The 21,561-nt window shown below is 37.3% G+C and overlaps 1 protein-coding gene across 2 annotated transcripts in view; it reads left to right on the forward strand.

Moving 5' to 3' along the window:
* Window positions 1-7,236: 7,236 nt before the first annotated feature.
* Window positions 7,237-21,561, forward strand: part of nst (phosphoglucomutase 3-like protein nst) — a 70,175-nt gene continuing 55,850 nt past the window's right edge. For both annotated transcript variants that reach the window (XM_089088280.1, XM_089088279.1), the window contains exon 1: window positions 7,237-7,353. In XM_089088280.1, coding sequence (XP_088944406.1) covers window positions 7,292-7,353 — 62 coding nt within the window. In that variant the 5' untranslated portion in view covers window positions 7,237-7,291. The remainder of the gene's footprint in view (window positions 7,354-21,561) is intronic.

Genomic DNA, 21,561 nt, shown 5'->3' on the forward strand with positions numbered 1-21,561 from the left:
ATCCTTAAATTTTTTCTTCTTATTTTAATTTTATCTTCAAACTTTTATCTCCCAGGGGAGTTCAGACAGACAGTGGTAGTCTACCTTAATTAAAAAGTAAAAAAACACTTGCTCCTTGTTTGAGTGAAATACGACTATCCCCTTTTCGTTCTCGAATCCCTATTTTAAACTTTGTCTCATTTTGTCATTCTTGTTTCTTATTGGCCAGAGACTAGTTTTGATGTAATCCTAATAATAGCTCTTTGTTCAAAGAGTTAGTTTCCACTTTCTCTATTAAAAACCCTGTTTTGTCGTGTGATTCAAATCACGTAATATCTCTTGTCGTTGACCACTTGAATTTGAAGCGGTGGTCCGGTATTTGTATTTGCATTTTATGGACCTTGTTGGATATAGGGTACATTTATTCGAATTTAATGTTGTTTGTTTCCTTACACAAAGAAAATTAATACTTCGTTACTTTATCATTACTCAAAAGTCATAGTTTGCTCTTTTTACAATTTAGTCAGGTTATGATGGCTTTCCCACATTCTCATATATTAAAAAGGCACTAGCCCTTTCAATTTCCAATTGAATGAGCACTTTTGAAGTTTATACGACAACGCTTTCAACAAAAAAACTTTATATGCCCCCAGGGCATAACTTACAACCCTTGCCCTGAGGGCTGTGAGGAGAGGGGTTGTCATCCTGAAAGAACTAATTTCCAAAACTTTCAACTACGTTGAATAAAATGGTTATCTAAAAATTTTTATTGGATGTGTTTGGGGAAAAGGTGGGCGTGAGAGGGGGGTTAGTTGCCCTCAAATCACTTTTGACTATTAAAAGGGTATTAGCCCTTTGAATTTCAAATCCAATGAGCCCTTTTTCAAGTTACTACGACAAAGATTTCAATAAAAACCTTATATGCCCCCAGGGCATAACTTATAATCCTTGCCCTGAGGGTTTTGGGGGAGTGTCCTCAACAAAATTTATTTTCTATCTGGAAATCAACTACGCTGAACAAAGTGGCTAACTCAAAATTGTGATTGGATGTGTTTGGAGGAATGATGGGGGGGGGGGGGCGGGGGGAGGGCTAGTTGCCGTCCAATAGCTTTCGACTGTTAAAAAGAGCACTAGCCTTTTGAATTTCCAATCGAATAATCTTTTTTTGAAGTTATTACGACAACGCCTTCTTTAAAAACTTTATATGCCCCCAGGGCATAACTTAAAACCCTTGCCCTGCGGGCTGCGGGGGAGTGTCCTATTCAAAAACATATTTTATCTCTGTAAATCAGCTACGCTGAACGAAATGGCTATCTCAAAATGTTGATTGGATTTGTTTGGGGAAATGATGGGCGTGGAGGGGGGGGGGGGCGAGTTACCCCCCAATCACTTTCGACTATTAAAAAGGGCGCTAGCTCTTTGAATTTCCAATTGAATGAGCATTTTTTGAAGTTTCTACGACAATGCCGTCTATAAAAACCTTATATGCCCCCAGGGCACAGCTTAAAACCCTTGCCCTGAGGGTTGTGGGGGAGTGTCCTCCTCAAAACCTATTTTCTATCTGGAAATCAACTACGCTGAACAAAATGGCTATCTCAAAATTCTGATTGGATGTGTTTGGGGGACGGATGGACGTGGGGGGGTGGCTAGCTACCCTCCAATCACTTTCGACTATTAAAAAGGGCACTAGCCACTCCAATTTCCAATCGAATGAATCCTTTTCGAAGTTTCTACAACTCCTTCGATACGAAGTGCTCGGGTATGAAGAAAAAAAACACATTGTGCCCACATCGTTCTTTACTAGGCAGCGCTAGCGCGCTGCCTATGATTCTGTCTAACTGTCAGCAACTTTGCTTTTGGAGTCTAAATGCAGTTGTGCATAATTACTGGACAGATAAGGCTGTTTAAAGATCATCGTAATTAGATAATAGTTGCCAAACAAAATCCTATTTTCAGAAGCCTGATGTTTCGTATAATTGCGAAGACTAAAATTATTTGTTTTCTTCACCATACACTTACCTTCAGATCCTTGTGAAAGTTGGTAATAGCCTTAAGCAATCCTTTGATAGTCTTGCTTGGACAATTCCCTGCTCTTCGTCAAAGGCAACGCTATAGGACTGCCTATAGTAAAGGCCAAATGGCTCCAAAGTTTAATTATTGTTTATTTTTTATTCATTTTTTCAGAGGCACTTTTTATGGAAGGGGTCGTCGTATAAACTTCGGAGGGGGCTCTTTCGATTATAAATCGGAAGTTCTAGAGCCCTTTTTAAGACTCAAAAGTGATCGAAGGGCAACTAGCCACCCTTCCCCTTGCCCTTTGTTCCCCAAATGCATCCGATAAAAATTTTGAGATAGCCATTTCGTTAAAAATAGTTCAAAGATTATATTACAAAAACTCCAATGTTAACATACCCCCCAGGGCTAGGGGGTAGGCGTTGCAAGTTATGCCCTGGGGGCATAAACGGTTCTAATGGAAGGGATAATCATGTAAATTTCAGAGAGGGCTCATTTGATTGGAAATTGAAAGTTCAAGTTCACTTTTTAAATTTCTAGTTCTAGTTTCTAGTTCTAGTTAAAAATTCTGAGATAGCAATTTTGTTAAAAATACTTCAAAAATCATACAACAAAAACTCCGGTTTCGACCCCCCTCCCAGGGCTAGGGGGCAGGCGTTGCAAGTTATGCCCTGGGGGTATATATGGTTCTTATGGAAGGAATGTTTTATAAACTTCAGAGAGGACTCATTTGATTTGAAATTTAAACTTCTAGTTCACTTTTTAAGAATCAAAAAAAGATCAGAGGGTAACCAGCCTCCCCCGCGCCCTTTTTTCCCAAATGTATCTGAGGAAAATCTTGATATAGCCATTTTGTTAAAAATAGTTCAAAGATCATATAACAAAAGCTCCGATGTCGACACACACCCCTCCCAGGGTCCAGGGGCAGGTGTTTTAAGTTAAACCCTAGGGGTATATATGTTTCTTATGGAAGGGATGCTTGTGTGAACTTCAAAGAGGGCTCATTTGTTTGGGAAGTGAAAGCCCGAGTTCACTTTTTAAGAGTCAAAAGAGATCCGAGGTCAACTAGCCCCCTCCCCCATGCCCATTTTTCCTCAAACCCATAAGATAAGAACATTGATATAGCCATTTTTTTAGAAATGGTTCAAAGATCATATAATAAAAACTCCGGGATCGACACAACCCCCAGGGCCCCAGGGCGGGCGTTGTAAGTTATGCCCTGGGGGCATATATGGTTCTTATGAAAGGGATCCTCTTATAAACTTCAGAGAAGGCTAATTGGATTGGAAATTGAAAGTTCGAGTTCACTTTTTATGAGTCAAAAGAGATCCGAGGCCAACTAGCCCCCCCCCCAACGTTTTTTTCCCCAACCAATTCGATAAAAATTTCGAGATAGCCTTTTTGTTAAAAATAGTTCAAAGGTCAGATAAGAAAAACTCCGGTGTCAATAAAACCCCCCAGGGCCCGGAGGCAGGTGTTCTAAGTTATGCTTTTGGGGCATATATGGTTCATATGACACATATAGGGGCTCATTTGATTGAAAATTGAAAGTTCTAGTTCACTATCTAAGAGTCAAAAGATATCCGAGGGGAACTAGTGCCTCCACGCCCTTTTCCCCCCAAACCCATTAGATACAAATTTTGAGATAGCCATTTTTTTCAATAGCTTAAAATTTGGATATTAACAACTCCGGTGTCGACAAAACCTCCCAGGCCCCAGGGAGGGGGGGGGGCAGGCGTTATAAGGTGTGTGCTGCGGGCGTATATGGTTCTTATGAAAGGGATGCTCGTATAAAATTCAGAGAGGGCTCATTTGATTGGAAATTGAAAGTTCTCGTTCACTTTTTAAGAGTCAAAAGAGATCCGGGGGCAGCTAGCCCCCAATACCCTGTTATTCCCAAACCCATCCAATAAAAATTTTGAGATAGCCATTTTGTTAAAAATAGTTCAAAGGTCAGATAACATAACTCCGGTGTCAACACGACCCCTCACGGCCCGGGGCAGGTTTTTTAAGTGATGCCCTGGGGGAATATATGGTTCTTATGGAAGGGATGCTCGTATAAGCTTCAGAGAGGGCTCATTTGATTTGGAAATTGAAAGTTCTAGATCACTTTTTAAGATTCAAAAGAGATCCAAGGGCAACTTGACCCTCCAAGCCCCTTTTCCCACAATCCATATAATAACAATTTTGAGATAGTCATTTTGTTAAAAATAGTTCAAAGTTCAGATAAAAAAAAATCTGGTGTCGATGCAACCCCCCAGGACCCGGGGGTAGGCGATGTAAGTTACGCTCTGGTGCCATATATGGTTCTTATGGTAGGGATGCTCGTATAAACTTCGGAGAGGACTCATTTGATTGGAAACGGAAAGCTTTAGTTCACTTTTTAAGAGTCAAAAGAGATCCGAAAGCAACTAGCCCCGCCCTTTCTTGCCCTTTTTTCCCCAAACCCATCCGATATACATTTTGAGATAGCAATTTTTTTTAAAAATAGTTAAAACATCAGATAACAAAATTTTCAGGGTCAACATAACCCTGCAGAGCCCGGGGACAAGTGTTTTAAGTTGTACTCCAGAGGCGCATAAGGTTTTTATGTAAGGGGTGGTCGTGTAAACTTCGAAGGTGGCTTATGTGATTGGAAGCTACCTTTTCATGAGTCAAAAGCTAACGGAGGGTATCCCCCCCCCCCCCCTGACACAAACACCCTCTTTTCCCCAAATGCTTAAAAATGAAAATTGGAGATAGTCAGTTCGTTTGAAATAGTCCAACGATAAGATAACAAAGACTTCTTTTTCAACATACTCCCCCCCAAGATTCATGGGAAGGGTTGTAAATTATGGCGACTAGCCCCCTCCCCTCCAACCTTCTTTTCTCCAAATGCTTCTAATCGAATTTTTCATATAGCCATTTTGTTCAAATTAGACCAAAGATAATATAACAGAAACGCCAGGGATAAAACAGCCTCCCCCCTGAACCTGAGGGCAAGTGTTGTAAATTGCGCCCTGGGGGCATATAAGGTTTTTATGGAAGAGAAGTCATATAAGCTTTGGAAGGGGTTTATTCGATTGTAAGTCAGAATTTCTAGTGCCCTTCTCAAGAGTCAAAAGTTATAAGAGGTCAACTAGTCCCCCCCATGGCCTTTTTCCCTGAATACATCCAATCAAAATTTTAGATAGCTATTTTCTTCAAAATAGTTTAAAGATCAAATAACAAGAGCTCCGGGGTCAACATATCCCCTCAGAGCCAGGGGGCAAGTGTTATAAGCTATGCTCCGAGAGCATGTAAGGCTTATGTAAGGGATGGTTGTATAAAATTCTGAGATTGCTCGTTTGAATGGAAATTTAAAGTTCTAGATACCTTTTTAAGATTCATCAAAGGTGATCAAAGGGTATATACCCCCCCCCCCCACGCCTTTTCCCACAAATCCATCCGATAAAAATTTTGGGATAGCCATTTGGTTCAAAATAGTCCAAGGGCCAAATAACTATACTTCCGGGGTTTCTCCCCCCAGCCCCGGGGAAATGGCTCTGAGTTATGAAACTTAATTATTGTTACTTTGATACTTTGTTTACTCTGATACTTGGATTTAGTGATTAACGTAGTAACTTGTAATTACGGTGCAAGGGCTGTAACTTGTGCAAGCTGCTTATTGTTAATTTGATACTTTTATACTGTTACTTTGATACTAGTTTTCATACTTTGATGAAAGTTTGAAGTGAAAAAAAAAATCTTGTTTTCATATAAGGAGTTTTTAAAGATTTGAAACTGTTTGCAATAAAAAAACGAACAAAAATAACTAAAAACAAATTTTAAATCAAAATACACTAAATATGAATTTCACAAACAACAGTGTAAACCAATTGGTTAAAAATCCACTGGTTAAGAAAAACAGTCAGAAATAGTTAGTTAGAAATCTATTGGTTAAAGAATTTGTTGGCTTGTTTGTTTCAGATCCTAAGCTAGCAACAAAATATAAATATTCTGCATTAAAGTACGAACTTCACAAATGGTGGTCTTATCATATTGTGCTGAAACCAGGAGCCAACTACACAGTAGGTCTTAGACTTTCACTGTGAGAGAAGGAGACAAAACCCAAACTCTTGTTTGTAGTGGTTTTTGTTCATCTTAAGCTTTATTTGCATATACAATTTAAGTTTTGATCGTTTTAAGATTTATTTATTCATTTATATTAGTACCTTTTGTATATTTGTGTGCTATGATTGTTTATTTAATTTCTGTTCGTTTTGGGTTTTATTTATACTTCAAAGACAAAAAATTTGTGTTTGCTTAAAGCTTGATTGACATCTTCAATTTAAGATTTACTTGTTTTAAGATTTATTTATTCATTTATATTAGCACCTGCTGTATGGTTTTTTGCTATGATTATTTATTTAATTTCTGTTCGTTTTGGGTTTAATTTATTCTGTAATAGTAATTTCTGGTTGCTTTGAGTTTGAGTTATTGTAGGTTTCTATTCCATCTGATTCATTTTGGGTTTCCTTTATGCTTCAAAGACAAAATAATTTTGTTTGCTTTAAGGTTGGTTGACATCTTCAATTTAAGACTTGCTTGTTCTAAGATTTATTTATTCATTTATATTAACACCTGCTGTATGGCTTTTTGCTATGATTGTTTACTTAATTTCTGTGCGTTTTGGGTTTCATTTATTCTTTAATAGTAATTTCTGGTTGTTTTTAGTTTGAGTTATTGTAGGTTTCTATTCCCTCTGATCATAAGTTTAATATGGCCGTTACTTTCCTTTAGAGAACTCTTTTCTCGGAAAGTTTTTTTTTTAATCAATTTGTTATAAAACCAACATTTTGAAATTTTTTATAATTTCTAGACAACTTTAGAGAAGTTCAAGACAAAATGTCCTTGTACTTAAGTAGATAAGTACACGAAAAATGTATTTAAGTATGTACTTAAAGTACTCTTCAAAAAATGTCTTTAAGTATGTAATGAAGCACTTGGAACTGTACTTAAGTACATGTATTCAAGTACCAACCCAACACTGAGACAAGGCTTTAGTGTATACTACGCTGTCTGTTTGCTCATGAAATACAAAGGGGAAACAGGACCTACGAGTTGATGATTCTTGGGAACAGCTATGTTGTTGTTTGTTGTTTGGGGTTTGACGCGTTCGACCACTAGGTCATATGCGGTCGTATCACTAAATCGTGAACTCAACTCAAGTCCTCATGGGAACAGCTATGACTCTTAATTGGAAGAAATAGATTATAAAATTTTCTATGCGACTAAGGACAAAAGTAGTAGTCAATACCTAAGCAATCAGAACTGAAAAATGGAATATCCTAGGAAACACGATAAGTTTATCGCTTATGGAACCGCTGGTTTTCGAACAAGGTTAAGATATTTCAATATTTTTTATATGAAAACAAAGAAAATCTTGATATGCTATGCTGGTTAGGTCAATTTAGAAGAGCTTTGACCATTAGATAAGGTAGCAGAGGTGTCTAGAAAAGGTTTTAACCTGTCTTCAACACCCCCTCTAGCAAATTTCGATGAAATCATTGTTGCTCTCTTGGAACTTAGTTGAGTTAGGTAACATCCAGCACCTTAAATATAGCCTAGGAAAGACCTTGACTAGGCCTACTTGATTTGAAAAGGCCCCCCTTCCAACTTCTTTAGGCTATTGGAAGTGTTTTGATTTAGCTTAAAGTTATTTCCTAGCAGATTTTTTGTGTTGAAGAAGAGTAGGCTATTCCTCTGGTCCTAGGCTAGGCTATGTTATTTTAGTACTTATGACATAGCTTGAAAGTTTCAATAAGACCACCTAAGTGGAGTCTATAGGAGGTGGAAGGAAGTGACAGCTTTTCCAATTGCTCACAGTAGGAGAGGCCTCATAGTTTTGGTACAGATTTTGTTGCTATATCCAGGGCCATCATGTAGGGGGAGGGAGGGGACCCCCCTCCCCCACTTAATGTTTTGGTCAGTCAGTAAAAAAACAATAAGTCAGTAAAATTGTGAAGAAAAGCACCATGATTTTCCCAATACTACTAGAATTGTTTGTTTGGTTAAATAAAGACCCCAAAAATACTGATATGTCATCTAAAAAAAGTTTGAACTTTTTGGTAAATGCAGTAATTTTACTGAATCCTGCCATGAGTTTACAGATAGAACCACAATTTTCCATTTGGTAAATTTACAGTTTCTTGAATTACTTTGCTAGGTAGAAGATGGACACTAGGCTACTTCATATGCCTTTTAATGCTGGTTCCAAATATACTAGGCTAATTATAACTCAAAAATGCTTCCCAGCCCCCATTGATTGGGCCAGATATAGCCCTGGGCTATGTACATAACATTACTGATTTTTTTTAGATTGGTTTTATTTCACAATATTAACCAACTATTGGTGAGAAATAAGCAAAAAATTCTGCAAACTAACAAGATCAGCAAAGTTTTATAAATAGCCCAGGGCTATATCTGGCCTCATTATGGAGGACTGAGGGTACAATTATAAGTGCAGTAATGAATTAATCTGGAAACAGTATCAAAAGGCATATCAAGTGGTGTGATTGTCTTCTACCTAGCAAAGTATTAAAAAAGACTATAAATTTACTAAGTCTACTTTTCTTTGTCTCTAGGCTTTGAAAATGCAAACCAAATGATCTGATTAGAATTTTAAGCCATTGAAGCTTTTTTCTCAATTTTAAGACACATGTTCTCATATTATTTAAAGCCTTGGAATGAGGTCTTAGGAAAGTCATGAGGTATGAAATACTTTCTTTGGGCATCAATTGCTATAGATTTGTCTGAAATTTCCATTCTTACACAACAAAATTTATCCAAGTTCATAGAAGGTCAGTGCCCTTTGCAGAAGAAAGGGTTTTTCATACTTTTAGAGTGAATTGCAGGATACTTTTTGAAAGGATTTACAGGGATTTTGCATAACCTATATCATTATAATCAAAAGCTATTTGGCCCTTTCTAAAAATAAACTTTGTTGTGAAACAATATCTTTTGTTAATCAGATAGAGCACTAGAATTTTATACTGTTTACAGTCACCCCTGAGAAAGAGTTAGTATTTCTGAAGACTAAACCCCTTTCAGGGGATGTTCTCTTCTATTTTCCAAATTGATAGATTGTGTTATAATAGTTACTCTTGATAGGTAAACTTAAACTAAGTAAAATTTATATAATTACATGCTTTAACAGTATAAAGATTAGATATTCCCAGTGTATACATTGTTATCAAACCAGTTTGTTGGTTATAATATTTGTTGAAACTCATGAAGGGTAACTACCTTCTGGGAAGCTATGACGTTGGTAGACTCATGGATGGGAATTTCAGAGAAACTTTCCAGGGACAGTTGAATACTAAACTAGAGAGTTAAAAATTTATAATGTAGAAGATGGATGGAATAATTCTAGGATAATAGTTTGTGAAGATGCTGATGGTGTCTTTGGGACGAAAGTTAAGAATGCAGCTAGGAATATTAGTGAAAATGCTTTATGATTAATAGAGAGGAGAAGGGGCTTGTACAAGAATGATCTGAGTGATAGATCATATGAAAATAAGAGGGATATAAAGAAAGTAGCAGAAGTATTAAAATGTAAACTGAGGAGGTGTGAAGTGGAAGCCATGGATAAAATTGCTGAAGATCTGGAAGGTGCAGCCAGATGGCATTATAGTAAACAATCGTACTGGCATGTTAATAAATTGAAAGGGAGTAGTCAATCTAGACTTATCCCAGTTAAAGGTAAGAATAGAGTTACAGGAAAAGATATAGAGAAGAATGGAAAAGTCTGTGACATCTTGGATATGAAGGAAGATTTATTTTATTAGGAAGAATTAGTGACATTTCTAAAAGGATTAAAAAATAATAAGGCCCCAGGTGCCAATAATGTGGTAAATGAGTTTCATTGGCAGCAAAATAGTGCTGCTTAAGATCAATGTGGGCACAATGTATTATTTATTTGTATTTTTTTTCCTTTTTTTCTGACCAAGGCATTTAATGTAGAAGGATTGCTGTAAAAACTTCAAAAGGAGCTCATTTGGCTGGGAATTGAAAGTTTTAGTGCCTTTTTAAGAGTCAAAAGTGATTGGAGGGCAACCAGCCCTCCCCCGCCCATGCACATCATTTCTTCAAACATATCTTATTAAAATTTGAGCCATTTTGTTCTGCAATGTTGAAAGGTCCAGGAATTATGTCTTTGAGGATGTCAACCCCCCCCCCTGTTAGGGTGTTTCCCTAACACACACACCTGTTAGGGAAAGGGCTATAAGTAATATACTAGTTGCCCAATGTTAACATATAAGGTTTTTATTGAAGGGGTGGTTGTATAAACTTTGGGGGAGGCCCATTTGATTGAAAATCAAAAGTTCTTGTTCTGTTTTTAAGAGTCAAAAGTGATCAAATTGCAACTAGACCCTCCCCACGCCCTCTTTTCCCCAAATGCATCCAATCAAAATTTTGAGATATGTATTTTGTTGAAAATAGCCCAAAGATCATACAACAATGCCTCCAGGGTTGACACAAACCCTCAGAACCTGGAGTCAAGGGTTGTAAGTCATGCCTAAGGGGCATACATGATTTTTATGGAAGGGGTGGCTATATAAACATTGGATGAGGCTCATTTGATTGGAAACTGGAAGTTATAGTTCCCTTTTTAAGAAGCAAAAGTGATTAGAGGGTAACTCTCCAACTAGTCCAAAGCACATATAATTATACCTGTAGGGTTGATATAACCCCACAGAGCCAGGGTCAAGGGTTGTAAGTTGTGCTTTGGGGGTATATAAGGTTTTTATAGAAGGGGTGGCTGTATAAACTTTGGAGGAGACTCATTTGAATGGAAATTGAAATTTATAGCCCCCCTTTTAAGATTCAAAGGTGATCAGAGGGCAACTAACCCCACACCCTCTTTTCCACAAATGCATCTGATTGAAGGTCCAGTAATTATGTTTTTGGGGATGTCCCCCCCCCCCCCCCAAAAAAAAACTCTTATGGCATGGGCTGTAAGTTATGTGCTAGTTGCCCATTATTAACATATAAGGTTTTTATGGAAGGGAGGCCTGTATAAACTTTAGTGGAATCTCATTTGATTGGAAATCAAAAGTTCTAGTTCTCTTTTAAAGAACTAATTGTGATTAGAGGGCAACCCTTACAACACTGCCCCCAGAACCTGGGGACAAGAGTGGTAACTTATGCCCCAGGTGCATAAAAGATTTTTATGGAAGGGGTGGTCATATAAACTTTGGAGGGGGCCTATTTGATTGGAAATTGCAAGTTCTAGTTCCCTTTTAACGAGTTGAAAGTGATCGGAGGGCAACTACCCCCCATGCTGTTTTTTCTCCAAATGCATTCAATTGAAATTTCAAGATAGCTGTTGTATTCAAAATAGTTGAAAGCTTGTATAATAATACCTCCAGGGTTGACACAGCCCCTTCCCCAGGGCAAGGGTTGTAAGTTATGCCTAGGGGGTACATAAGATTTTTTGGAAGTGATGGTTGTATAAACTTTGGTGAAGGTAAATACCCCCCTGATGGTGAGGTAACCCCCTGAAGTTGGAGTTAACTAGTGGGGGCAACTAGCCCCCCACACCCCCTTTTCTACAATTGTATCCAATTGAAACTTTAGATAGCCATTTTGTTCAAAATAGTCCAAAGATCATATAACAATGCCTCTAGGGTTGACACCATCGCCAGAGTCCAGGGGCAAGGGTTGTAAGTTATGCCTCGGGGTATATACAGTTTTTATTGAAATTTAAAGTTCTAGTGCCTCTTTTAAGAGTCAAAACGGTTTGGAGGCCAACCAGACCCCCCCCCCTCCCTATGCCCATCAGTTCTCCAAACACATCCTATTAAAATTTTGAGATAGCCATTTTGTTCAGCATAGTTAAAAGGTGCAGTAATTATGTCTTTGAGGATGTCAACCCCCCCCCCAAGCTCTTAGGGCAAGGGTTATAAGTTATATGCTAGTTGCCCATTGTTAATATATAAGGTTTTTATGGAAGGAGTTGTTGTATAGACTTTGGAGGAGGCTCGTTTGATTGGAAATCGAAAGTTTTAGTTCTCTTTTAAAGAACCAAAAGTGATTAGAGGGCACCTGCCCCCCCCCGCCCCGCCATATTTTACCCAAATGCATCTGATCAAAGTTTTGAGATAGCTATTTTGTTGAAAATGGTCCAAATATCATACAACAATGCCTCCAAGGTTGACACGAATCCCCAGAACCTGAAGGCTGGTGTCACCCCTCCCCCCTCCACAGCCCTTAGGGCAAGGGCTGTAAGTTAGACAATTCTTCCATTGTTTGCATGCAGTATATATTAATGATAAAGGTTGTCATGTTTGACCTTTACTTTCGAAAAAGACAAAGGGAATTCAGGTTAGCCTTTCAGAAAATGTCAAGAGGATTGTTTAACTAAATCAAGACACAATATGTGCATATGGATTTTCAAAAGGACATAAATCAAGAATGACTGGGTATATTAATTTTTAACTTTAATTAAATGATAAGGGACATACTTAATTGACCAAAAAGGTAGTTTTTGCATGCTGCTAATATTACTACTACCACTAGAACTACTGCTTCTGTAGCCAGCACTGCCTAGGCTGAGGATATTGAAATTAACATCTGAGGAAATGTTGAGGGAAAAGTTGAACTAAATCAAAACATATTATGTGCATACAGATTGTTAAAAGGGTTTATCAGCAGAATTTTGGAATGGCTTGTTGTATCAAGATAAAACTTCCAGGGTATCACAAGGGGTATGTTCAACTGACCAAAAGTTCTACTGTTCCCAAAGGGGTATGTTCTACTGTTACTATTACTATTAAGACAACACTTTTACTGCTATTACTGCTCCTACTACTACCACTACTACTATGATACTAGTACTATTAAGGCTAAGCGTATGAAAGTAAAATTTTGACAGAATATTTAGGGGAAGTTTGAACTAAATCAAAACACACTATGTATATACGCATTGTCAAAAGGGCGTATTTCAAGATTGGATGTGGGTATTAAATTGGAACTTTCAGAGAATTTTTAAAGGGTAAGATCAATTGAACAAAAGGTAATATCTGCATGCTACTATTAATACTACTACCACTGCTACTTTTACTGCTACTACTACTACTGCTACTAAACTACTGCTTCAATTGCAACTACTTGTAAGACTAAAAGTATAAAACTGAAAAGGGCATCAAAAGGGTGCATCAGCAATATTTCTGGAATGGCTCACCATATAAATTTGAAACTTCCAGGGTATCATGAGGAGGATTTCAACTGACCAAAAGGCAACACGTACATGCTACTTCTGATATTAATATTACTGCTTCTACTGTTACCACTACTGCTAATACAACACTACTACTGCTGCTACTTCTCCTACTACTACCACCTCTACTATGATACTAGTACTATTACGGCTCATTGTATGAAGGTGAAAATTTAAGAGAGTTCTGAGTTGAAATTTGAACTAAATAAAACACACTATTTGGCTGCAGATTGTCAAAAGAGCATATCTCAAGAATGGCCTTGGGTATTAAGTTGGAACTTTCAGATAATGCTTAAAGGGGAAGATCAATTGACCAAAAGGCAATATGTATATGCTACTACTTATACTACTACCACTGGTACTTTTACTGCTACTACTCCAACTACTACTTTTATTGTGACTACTTTTAATGCTAAAAGTATTAAGATGAAATTTCAGGAAGTATATGAGTATACAGTTTATCAAATGAACATACCAGCAATGTCATAGCAACAACTAATTATATTAAGTTGAAACTTCCAGGACTTGATGAGGGGGATGTTTAACTGACAAAAGATAATGTGTTAATGAACAGAAATGAAGCAAATGCTAGATCTAGAGAACAACCATTACTGATTTAGCTCCCCGAATCAGAACTACAACTGAAGGTGGACATAGTCCAAAAATCATATGAGAAAAGGCAAAGCCTCCAGACCTTCTCCCGAAATGGCGTACCTAGACGACTGAGAGCCTCCGAGAGCAGTAATCAGACATCAACTGAAAACACAAGGAATGCTAGAACTCTTGGAACAGCAGGCCCACCAAAAAATGACAGACCTATCAAGCTATAACTGACTACATCTCCAATGACAAAGGGTCAAAAGACCCAGCTACCAAAGTGCTGACCAATAAGAAATGTGACAACTTTCTCAGAAAGAAGATCTGGAAATCTGACGAAAAGCTCAAGGAGTTGTGTATACTGTATACCAATGCTGACTAACTGTTAAACAAAATGGGTGAACTTAAGCTCCTCATTCATGATATGAAACCAGACCTGATCTGCATAACCAAAGTCTGTCCAAAGCAAAACATAGCTGTTCAGGATTCAGAAATACAGATCTCCTGCTATGAAGTTGCAGTATCAAACCTACAGGAGTGTGGCAGATGGTGCATCGTATATGTCAAAACTGGGTGTGAATACCAGCAAATCTCTCCAGGAGCAGATAGCACCAATATCAAACTAGAGACACTCTTTATAAAGGTGTCTGATGCAGTTTTTGGTTGTGTCTATAGGTCACCATCACAAATAGTTGGAGAAAAAACAGAATCCATACACCTCCTTAACACAGGTCTCACTAAGCTCATAGACATGAAACATCCAAGGTACATACTAGGTGACTTCAATTTCCCGGAAATCAAATGGGATGAAAACCAAGCACCTAATCATCCCTTTGTCAGTATGCTCAAAGACCATTGTCTGACTCAGTTGGTAAATGGACCAACCAGATTCCACCAAAACGCAAAGGAAAACACCCTGGACTTAGTTCTAACCTGCAGTCCTGAGACAGTATATCAACTAAGCTCACTCCCACCACTAGGAAAAAGCGACCACATCATTCTACTTGTCAAGCCGAACCTGAATCAAGCAAAACCACAGTACCTCAACAGAAAGGAATTCAGAAAGCTCAACAAATCAAGGCTTAAAGAAACAGTTAGCCAGTTGGATTGAACTTTCTTGCATATGGGAGAGACCTGTGACCAGAAATTTGAACAATTCCAAGACATCATAATTTGTAGTGCTGAAAGCTCAACCAAAACAAAGAAAAGCTGTCAGCCGTGAACACTACCACATATTAACCTTATGCTGAAGCTGCTTATGAATATTAGGTGTCAAAAATTTAAGAAACTCTAATAGCCTAAAAACAAGTAGATCCTTCTTATTTACACTGAAGGAAAAAATTCACATCCCAGAAAAGTTATTTCTATTTAGGCAAATGAAACCACACAAGGAATACAAACCAAAGCTTATCCAGTGTCAGAAGTGTCTCAAACTGGGACACACAACAAACAAATGCAATGAAATTTTTCTAGAGTGGAGTAATTGTAAAGCATTCCATCATAAACAGTTGACAACTTGCAACAACACTTAGCCTACATGTATCAATTGCAAAGGCCCACGAGAATCTACCAATGAATCACTATGCCCTGCATATAAGAAAAGAGCACTAACACTCCAAATAGCAACAGAGAAGGCCATTTCATACCCCTTTGCAGCAATGGAAGCAAATGCTGCCCAACAATAACAAATAAAGCCCGTAATGAAACCAACCAAAACCCCCAAGTCAAACGCCCCCAATGCATCAAGTACCCCTTATAAAACACCATCCTCTAAGCCCCCTACCTCACATCCCTATTAGAAGGAATCACCAAGTCAACAAGCCTCCTTGTCCGGAGAGATGAGGTCAGCCTGGCCCCCCTCCCAAGAAGAAACTAATCAGAAACACTACCAGGAATTACCCCTTGACTGACAAACAAGATGTACAACCAAACATGCAATTCCCAAATATCTACTTATTCATTCTGAACTATAATTCAGTTCAAGCCATGAGCATACATCAACCACAGAAACCAAAAATCATGTCAGAATCAGCAAAAAATCTACATCCCTGATGATATGCTCATTCAAGCAAAAAAAGATCTTGCTTTACTTTTAACAAAGCTGAACATTGATACACAGTCATATGATAAAAAAATCAACAACACAATACATATAAATACTCCAGTGGAACGTAAGATCACTTACAGAAAATAAGCTAAATGAACTAATATCTTTTATGAATAATAATTCCATTAATATTGCTTGCCTCCAGGAAACTCAATTAACCCAAAATCTACAATTTAAGTATCTGAGATATACTATCCTGAGAAAGGAAAGATCAGCAGATAGAAAAGGAGGTGGCGTAGCTTTATTAATTAAGACTAATAGAAAATTCTGTTGCATCAATTTTCTAGATTTTGCAAATGATGTTGATGCAATTGGTATCAGTGTTTGGCTGAATAATACAAAAACCTATATAATAAGCTTTTATAACCGTAATGGCCAAACTACAGATGCCATGGATTCCTTTAAATATATAAATAATTCTAATATGTTAAAACATATCGTTATTTGTGGATGTCTCAATGCCCGCAACACTTTGTAGGGGAATAAACCGGCAAATAGAGTTGGTAAATTGATTGAATATACGACTTCAAATAATACTGAATTACTTGTTGCTACCCCTTAAAATCTGACTACATATTTCTACACTAAAAGTGACCGCTTCCGCAATTGACCTACAAATTGTGTCATTAAACATTTTGAATAAAATTTATATAAATAAAATTGATAGTCTATATACTGACCACTTTGCTATAGTTTGCTCCCTAAATGAACCTGCTGAAACTCTATCGCATACCTCCAAATATATAAACACTAAAGCAAATTGGTCTATGTTCCAAAATAAGCTAAATGATGAAATTACAATTTTCACCCAAAATTCATTCATTTCAAACACAACAGTTGACACACATGCTGAAGTCTTGACATTTTTACTAATAAATATAGCAAATCTTGCTATTCCCAGGACAAAACCCAAGAATACCTTCCCTAAACACATTCTTAAAAGCATGGTGGAGAAATGAGTGCCAAAATAAATGGAGAACAAAAAAGGCAGCTAGGAGAACATTCGTAAAAAAACCATCACCTTCTACATATTTAAAAAAATTACAAGCAGAATCTAATCTAAAAATTACTATAATAGATGCTAAATATAAATACTGGAATAATTTTGCAAATAATCTCCAGAGAAACACATGAGCCAATTATACATAAAGTAATAAGCCACATCTGTGGGAAAAAGACTTCCCCCAACCCACTCCTGTATGAGCTTATACATAATAACACCCATTATGACAGTGAAAATGAAATAGCTAAGCTATTTGAAACTCTTTTCGCTAATAAGCTAACATCAAATAATCAAAGCAAAATGTCCCCAATTTCCATGGACCCAAGTTACCAACCACGCCCAGGATCCGAGTATATAACTAGTCCATTTTCAATCCAGGAAACGAATAATGCAATACATCATATTAGGACCAAAACTAGCGGCAGCTATGACAATATACACCCTTCATGGATAAAGAATCTCACCCCTTTATACAAACAGGAACTGCTAAATTGTTGTAATCACGCTTGGGCATCTTCTATGTTCCCCAATATATGGAAATGTTCGTCCCTCCTACCAATCCTAAAGAAAAATAAACCCAAAGATAACCCTGAGTCCTATAGGTCCATAATGATTACTCCTGTGATGGGGAAAATAATGGAGAAAATGATCTATTACCGACTCCTCTGGCTTGTTGAAAAAAATAATATGATCCCTCACACACAAATTGGATTCAGGAAACACCACTCCTCAACAGATGCTTTCATTTTGCTAACAAATGCAATAAATGAATCATTCTAAAAAAATAATGTCCTAGTTGCAGCTTTCCTAGATTTTGAAGGGGCATATGACAATGTGAACCACCAAATCCTTCTAAACAAGCTTGCAAACCTTGGACTACCCCCAAGCTAGTATCTTTTATAAAATCCTCCATGGAAGTGCGAAGTTTCATTGTCTGTGTTGGTTCAGCCTCTTCACCCCAAAAGACAACAACCAAAAGCCGACCTCAGGGAGCAGTCCTCAGTTGCCTCCTCTTTGCCCTATATCTCTGGGACATGAACCTCCCCGACACGAATCTACAATATGCTGACGATCTGGTGCTTTGGTCATCTGGCAACACCTTTGAGATAGCACAGTCAAATCTGCAAAAGTCACTTTTCCAATTTGAAAAATTCTCTCAACATTCAGATTTACCCATTGCACCTACTAAGTCAAAAATAATCCAATTTCACCGAAAGCAAAACCATGTTAATGCAAAACTAACTCTAAATGGAACAACTATTCCAGAAGATAATCATATTAATTACCTAGGTCTCATGATTAACCAAAAACTTAATTTCCACTTCCTCATTTCAAACTCAATAAAAAAATGCTATAGAAAAACAATTATACTAAAAAGACTTCTTTCTACACCCTGGGGATGTAAGGAGAAAACCTTACTCAAGTTTTATAAATCATTTATAATACCCCATATTGACTATGGGCTCATCGTCTATGGTGTATGTACAAAGACCCAGATGCAAAAAAATTGAAACAACACAAAATGATATAATACGTCTCATATTTGGTCTTAGGAAACCCACAAGCACCAAGTTTCTGCTTATGGAGAGTGGATTAACAACAATAAGGGAGAGACGTAGCTTTCTCTTTACAAAACATCTTACAAAAATTGAATCAAATAGCTTACACGCCCTACATAATTGGTTAAGAAATCCAGCCATGTATAGAGGCATTGCAGATGAGTATGCCAATAATCAGAAGAAGTTCCCCATACCGGCAAAGTCTATTGCACCTACTTTCCCCCAATCCCCTCCATGGAATTGGTCAATTCCCATAATAAATACTGATTTGTCAAAGTGGAATAAAGATTTAACCCCCATTGCTTTTGTCCAGAAAAAAATTTGCTGAACTTAATACAATTACCTATAAAAATCATTTCCAAATATTTGTTGATGGGTCAAAAATGAATGAGAAGGTAGCAAGTGGTGCTTTCCTCCCTCACCTAAAAATTGCAATGGGTGAGAGATTATATAATAATTTATCTATAATGTCTGCTGAGTTAAATGCCATAATCATGGCATTAGAACACCTTAAGGATAACCAACCTCTGATTGCAAATTCAAATTATATTATTATATATTCCGACTCTTTATCAAGCCTTGAGTTGGTGGCCTCAGCTCCTCAATATAAGTTGGGCATTGACACTTATCATTGTCACAGTGTTATAGATAATCTTGCTTCAATTGGCATAAGAACTTATTTTCAGTATATTCCTAGCCACTCTGGCATAAGTGGTAATCATCAGGTTGATGAAATAGCAAAAAATGCTATAAATATTGACCAGCCAAGTGGGAGACCATTCCCAATTAGAGATATTTACCAATGGAAACTATCAGATATTAATTTTAACAAGAATAATCCTATCCTTTCCCCCTTTCCTAATAAGTGTCTTTCTAAAATATACCATAGAATTCGTTCTGGAAAAAATGGACTAAATTTTCTTGCATTCTCGTATAAGTTTCCTAATTCAAGGGATTAATTTCCTCTGTGACATCTTTGCAGGCATTGAAATGTGAATAATGAAACAATTGTCCATTGCCTATTTGAATGTAATATGCTGACGTCTGCACAACATACCTGGCTTTGTAAACTGTTAAAATGCTTCAAACACCACAAAATCTCACTATCAGCAAAGATCCTAGCCAACTATACCTGCACACAGAGCATAGAAATCGACATCTATCATCTCATCATTGAACTCCTAGAGTCGAACAATCCACTGAAAGATATCTGAAAATATCTAATATTTATGAGGCAATCAAGCCAGTAGCTCTGTAGCCCACAGAGTGAAGCCAAAGGAAAAGGGCTAAATAGTATTACTGAAAAGCCCGCCTGCTGTTAAATAGAAGAAGAAGAAGAGGAAAATCTGAAAACTGGAATCTCTAAACTTGGACACACAAAGCGCTAAGGTGCAGTACAGCAGAGCCAGAAACAAACTCCGCAATGCAGCAAGATATGCTGAAAGAGAACATGAGAAAAGATTGCAAGTGAAGCAAAAACATCTCCTAAAAAGTTATAGAAACACATCAACTCCAGACTCACATCAAGGAAACAAATACCAACCCGGGTCAACAAAGATAGATCGATGGCCACAACACAGTCAGAAAAGGCAAATGCCTTCAACTCCTTCTTCAGCTCAGTTTTTAAACCAAAATAAGATGACCCAGATGTCACAAAGGAGAGACTAATTGCTGAAATTACACTAATGAAAGAGGAAGTAATAAACCAACTTAAGAAACTTCAGACAGACAAGTCAAAAGGCCCAGATGGAATTGAGGCAGTATGGCTAAAGGAATGTGCTGAGTACATTGTTGAGCCACTGCTAGATATATTCCAGACATCTATAGACAAAGGGGAGCTGCCAAAAATGTGGCATGAAGTGATTGTTGTGCCCATCCATAAGAAAGGGAAAGGGCAAATGAAATGCAGAAAATTACAGACCAGTATATCTCACGTCACTGGTCTGTAAACTAATGGAAGGATGTATCAGAGGTATGAAGGTGAAATTCTCAGGGAATGTTGAGGGGGAGGGGAGAGGTAAACTGAATCAACACGCTGTCTGTTCACAGGTTGTCAAAAGGGCATATCAGCAATATCTTTGGAACGGTTTGGTATGTGAAGTTGAAACTTACAGGGCTTGCTATGGGTGATGTTGAACTAACCAAAAGGTAATATTTGCATCCTAATGCTACTGCTTCTGCTCATACTACTGCTACTGCTCTTACTGCTGCTACTACTATTAAAGTGGATTGAGGTCAACAGAACTACACAGGATCTTCCCCCTTCTAATCTGTTCAAAGCTCCCCTCTTTACCCCATCTCAAAAAGTTTCAGTTTCCTTGAAATTCTTCCTTATTACCTTCCCCACCCAGTTTCGGGACAACCTGAATTTTGTTCAGCTCCAGATAGATGGCAAAGAACTATCTTTGACAATCTGTCATCCTTCATCTGTGAAATGTGTTCTAGTCGTCCTTTTTTTCATTATAGCCTTAGAAAGTGGTATCATTAGACAATTATCCTCTGGAAAACATTTAACAAATCTTCTTCTGTCTTCTGAAGCGCCCATTTTTCAGAACCATACTTAACGACTGGAATTACCCTAGGTTCCAATATTCTAGTCTTTGTCCTCAAACTTATTTTCTTATTCTTCCGAACTATTTTTCAACTATAAAAAAAAAACAGACTATTTCTAGGCTATTCTACTTTTCACACTTCACTGCATGCACCATCTTTACTGATAATGTTTTCCAAGTAAGTGAAGCTTTCCACTTGATCTATCTTCTCATTAATTAAAAAACTTTTTCTACAAAATAAGTTTTTCAAAGAAAAGTAAAGAACTCCATTAAAAAAAAGAGCAAAATTAAAATAAAATAATCTACCAAGCGTGAAACTACCACAAATCAGCATCGATAAATAAATGAAACCCAAATGAACAGAAATTACAATAAATAACCGAGTCAAACTTAAAACGAGCAGAAATTAACATAAGTTGGACACAAAACCCCTATGCCTTCCCATGGCGAGAACAAAATTTGCACTTTACTGAAAAAATATAAATGTTTTTACTTTTATAACTTTAATA

The sequence above is a fragment of the Artemia sp. Qi Xiang Cuo genome, chromosome 4, assembly GCF_049724085.1.
Source record: "Artemia sp. Qi Xiang Cuo chromosome 4, ASM4972408v1, whole genome shotgun sequence".
NCBI lineage: Eukaryota > Metazoa > Arthropoda > Branchiopoda > Anostraca > Artemiidae > Artemia > Artemia sp. Qi Xiang Cuo.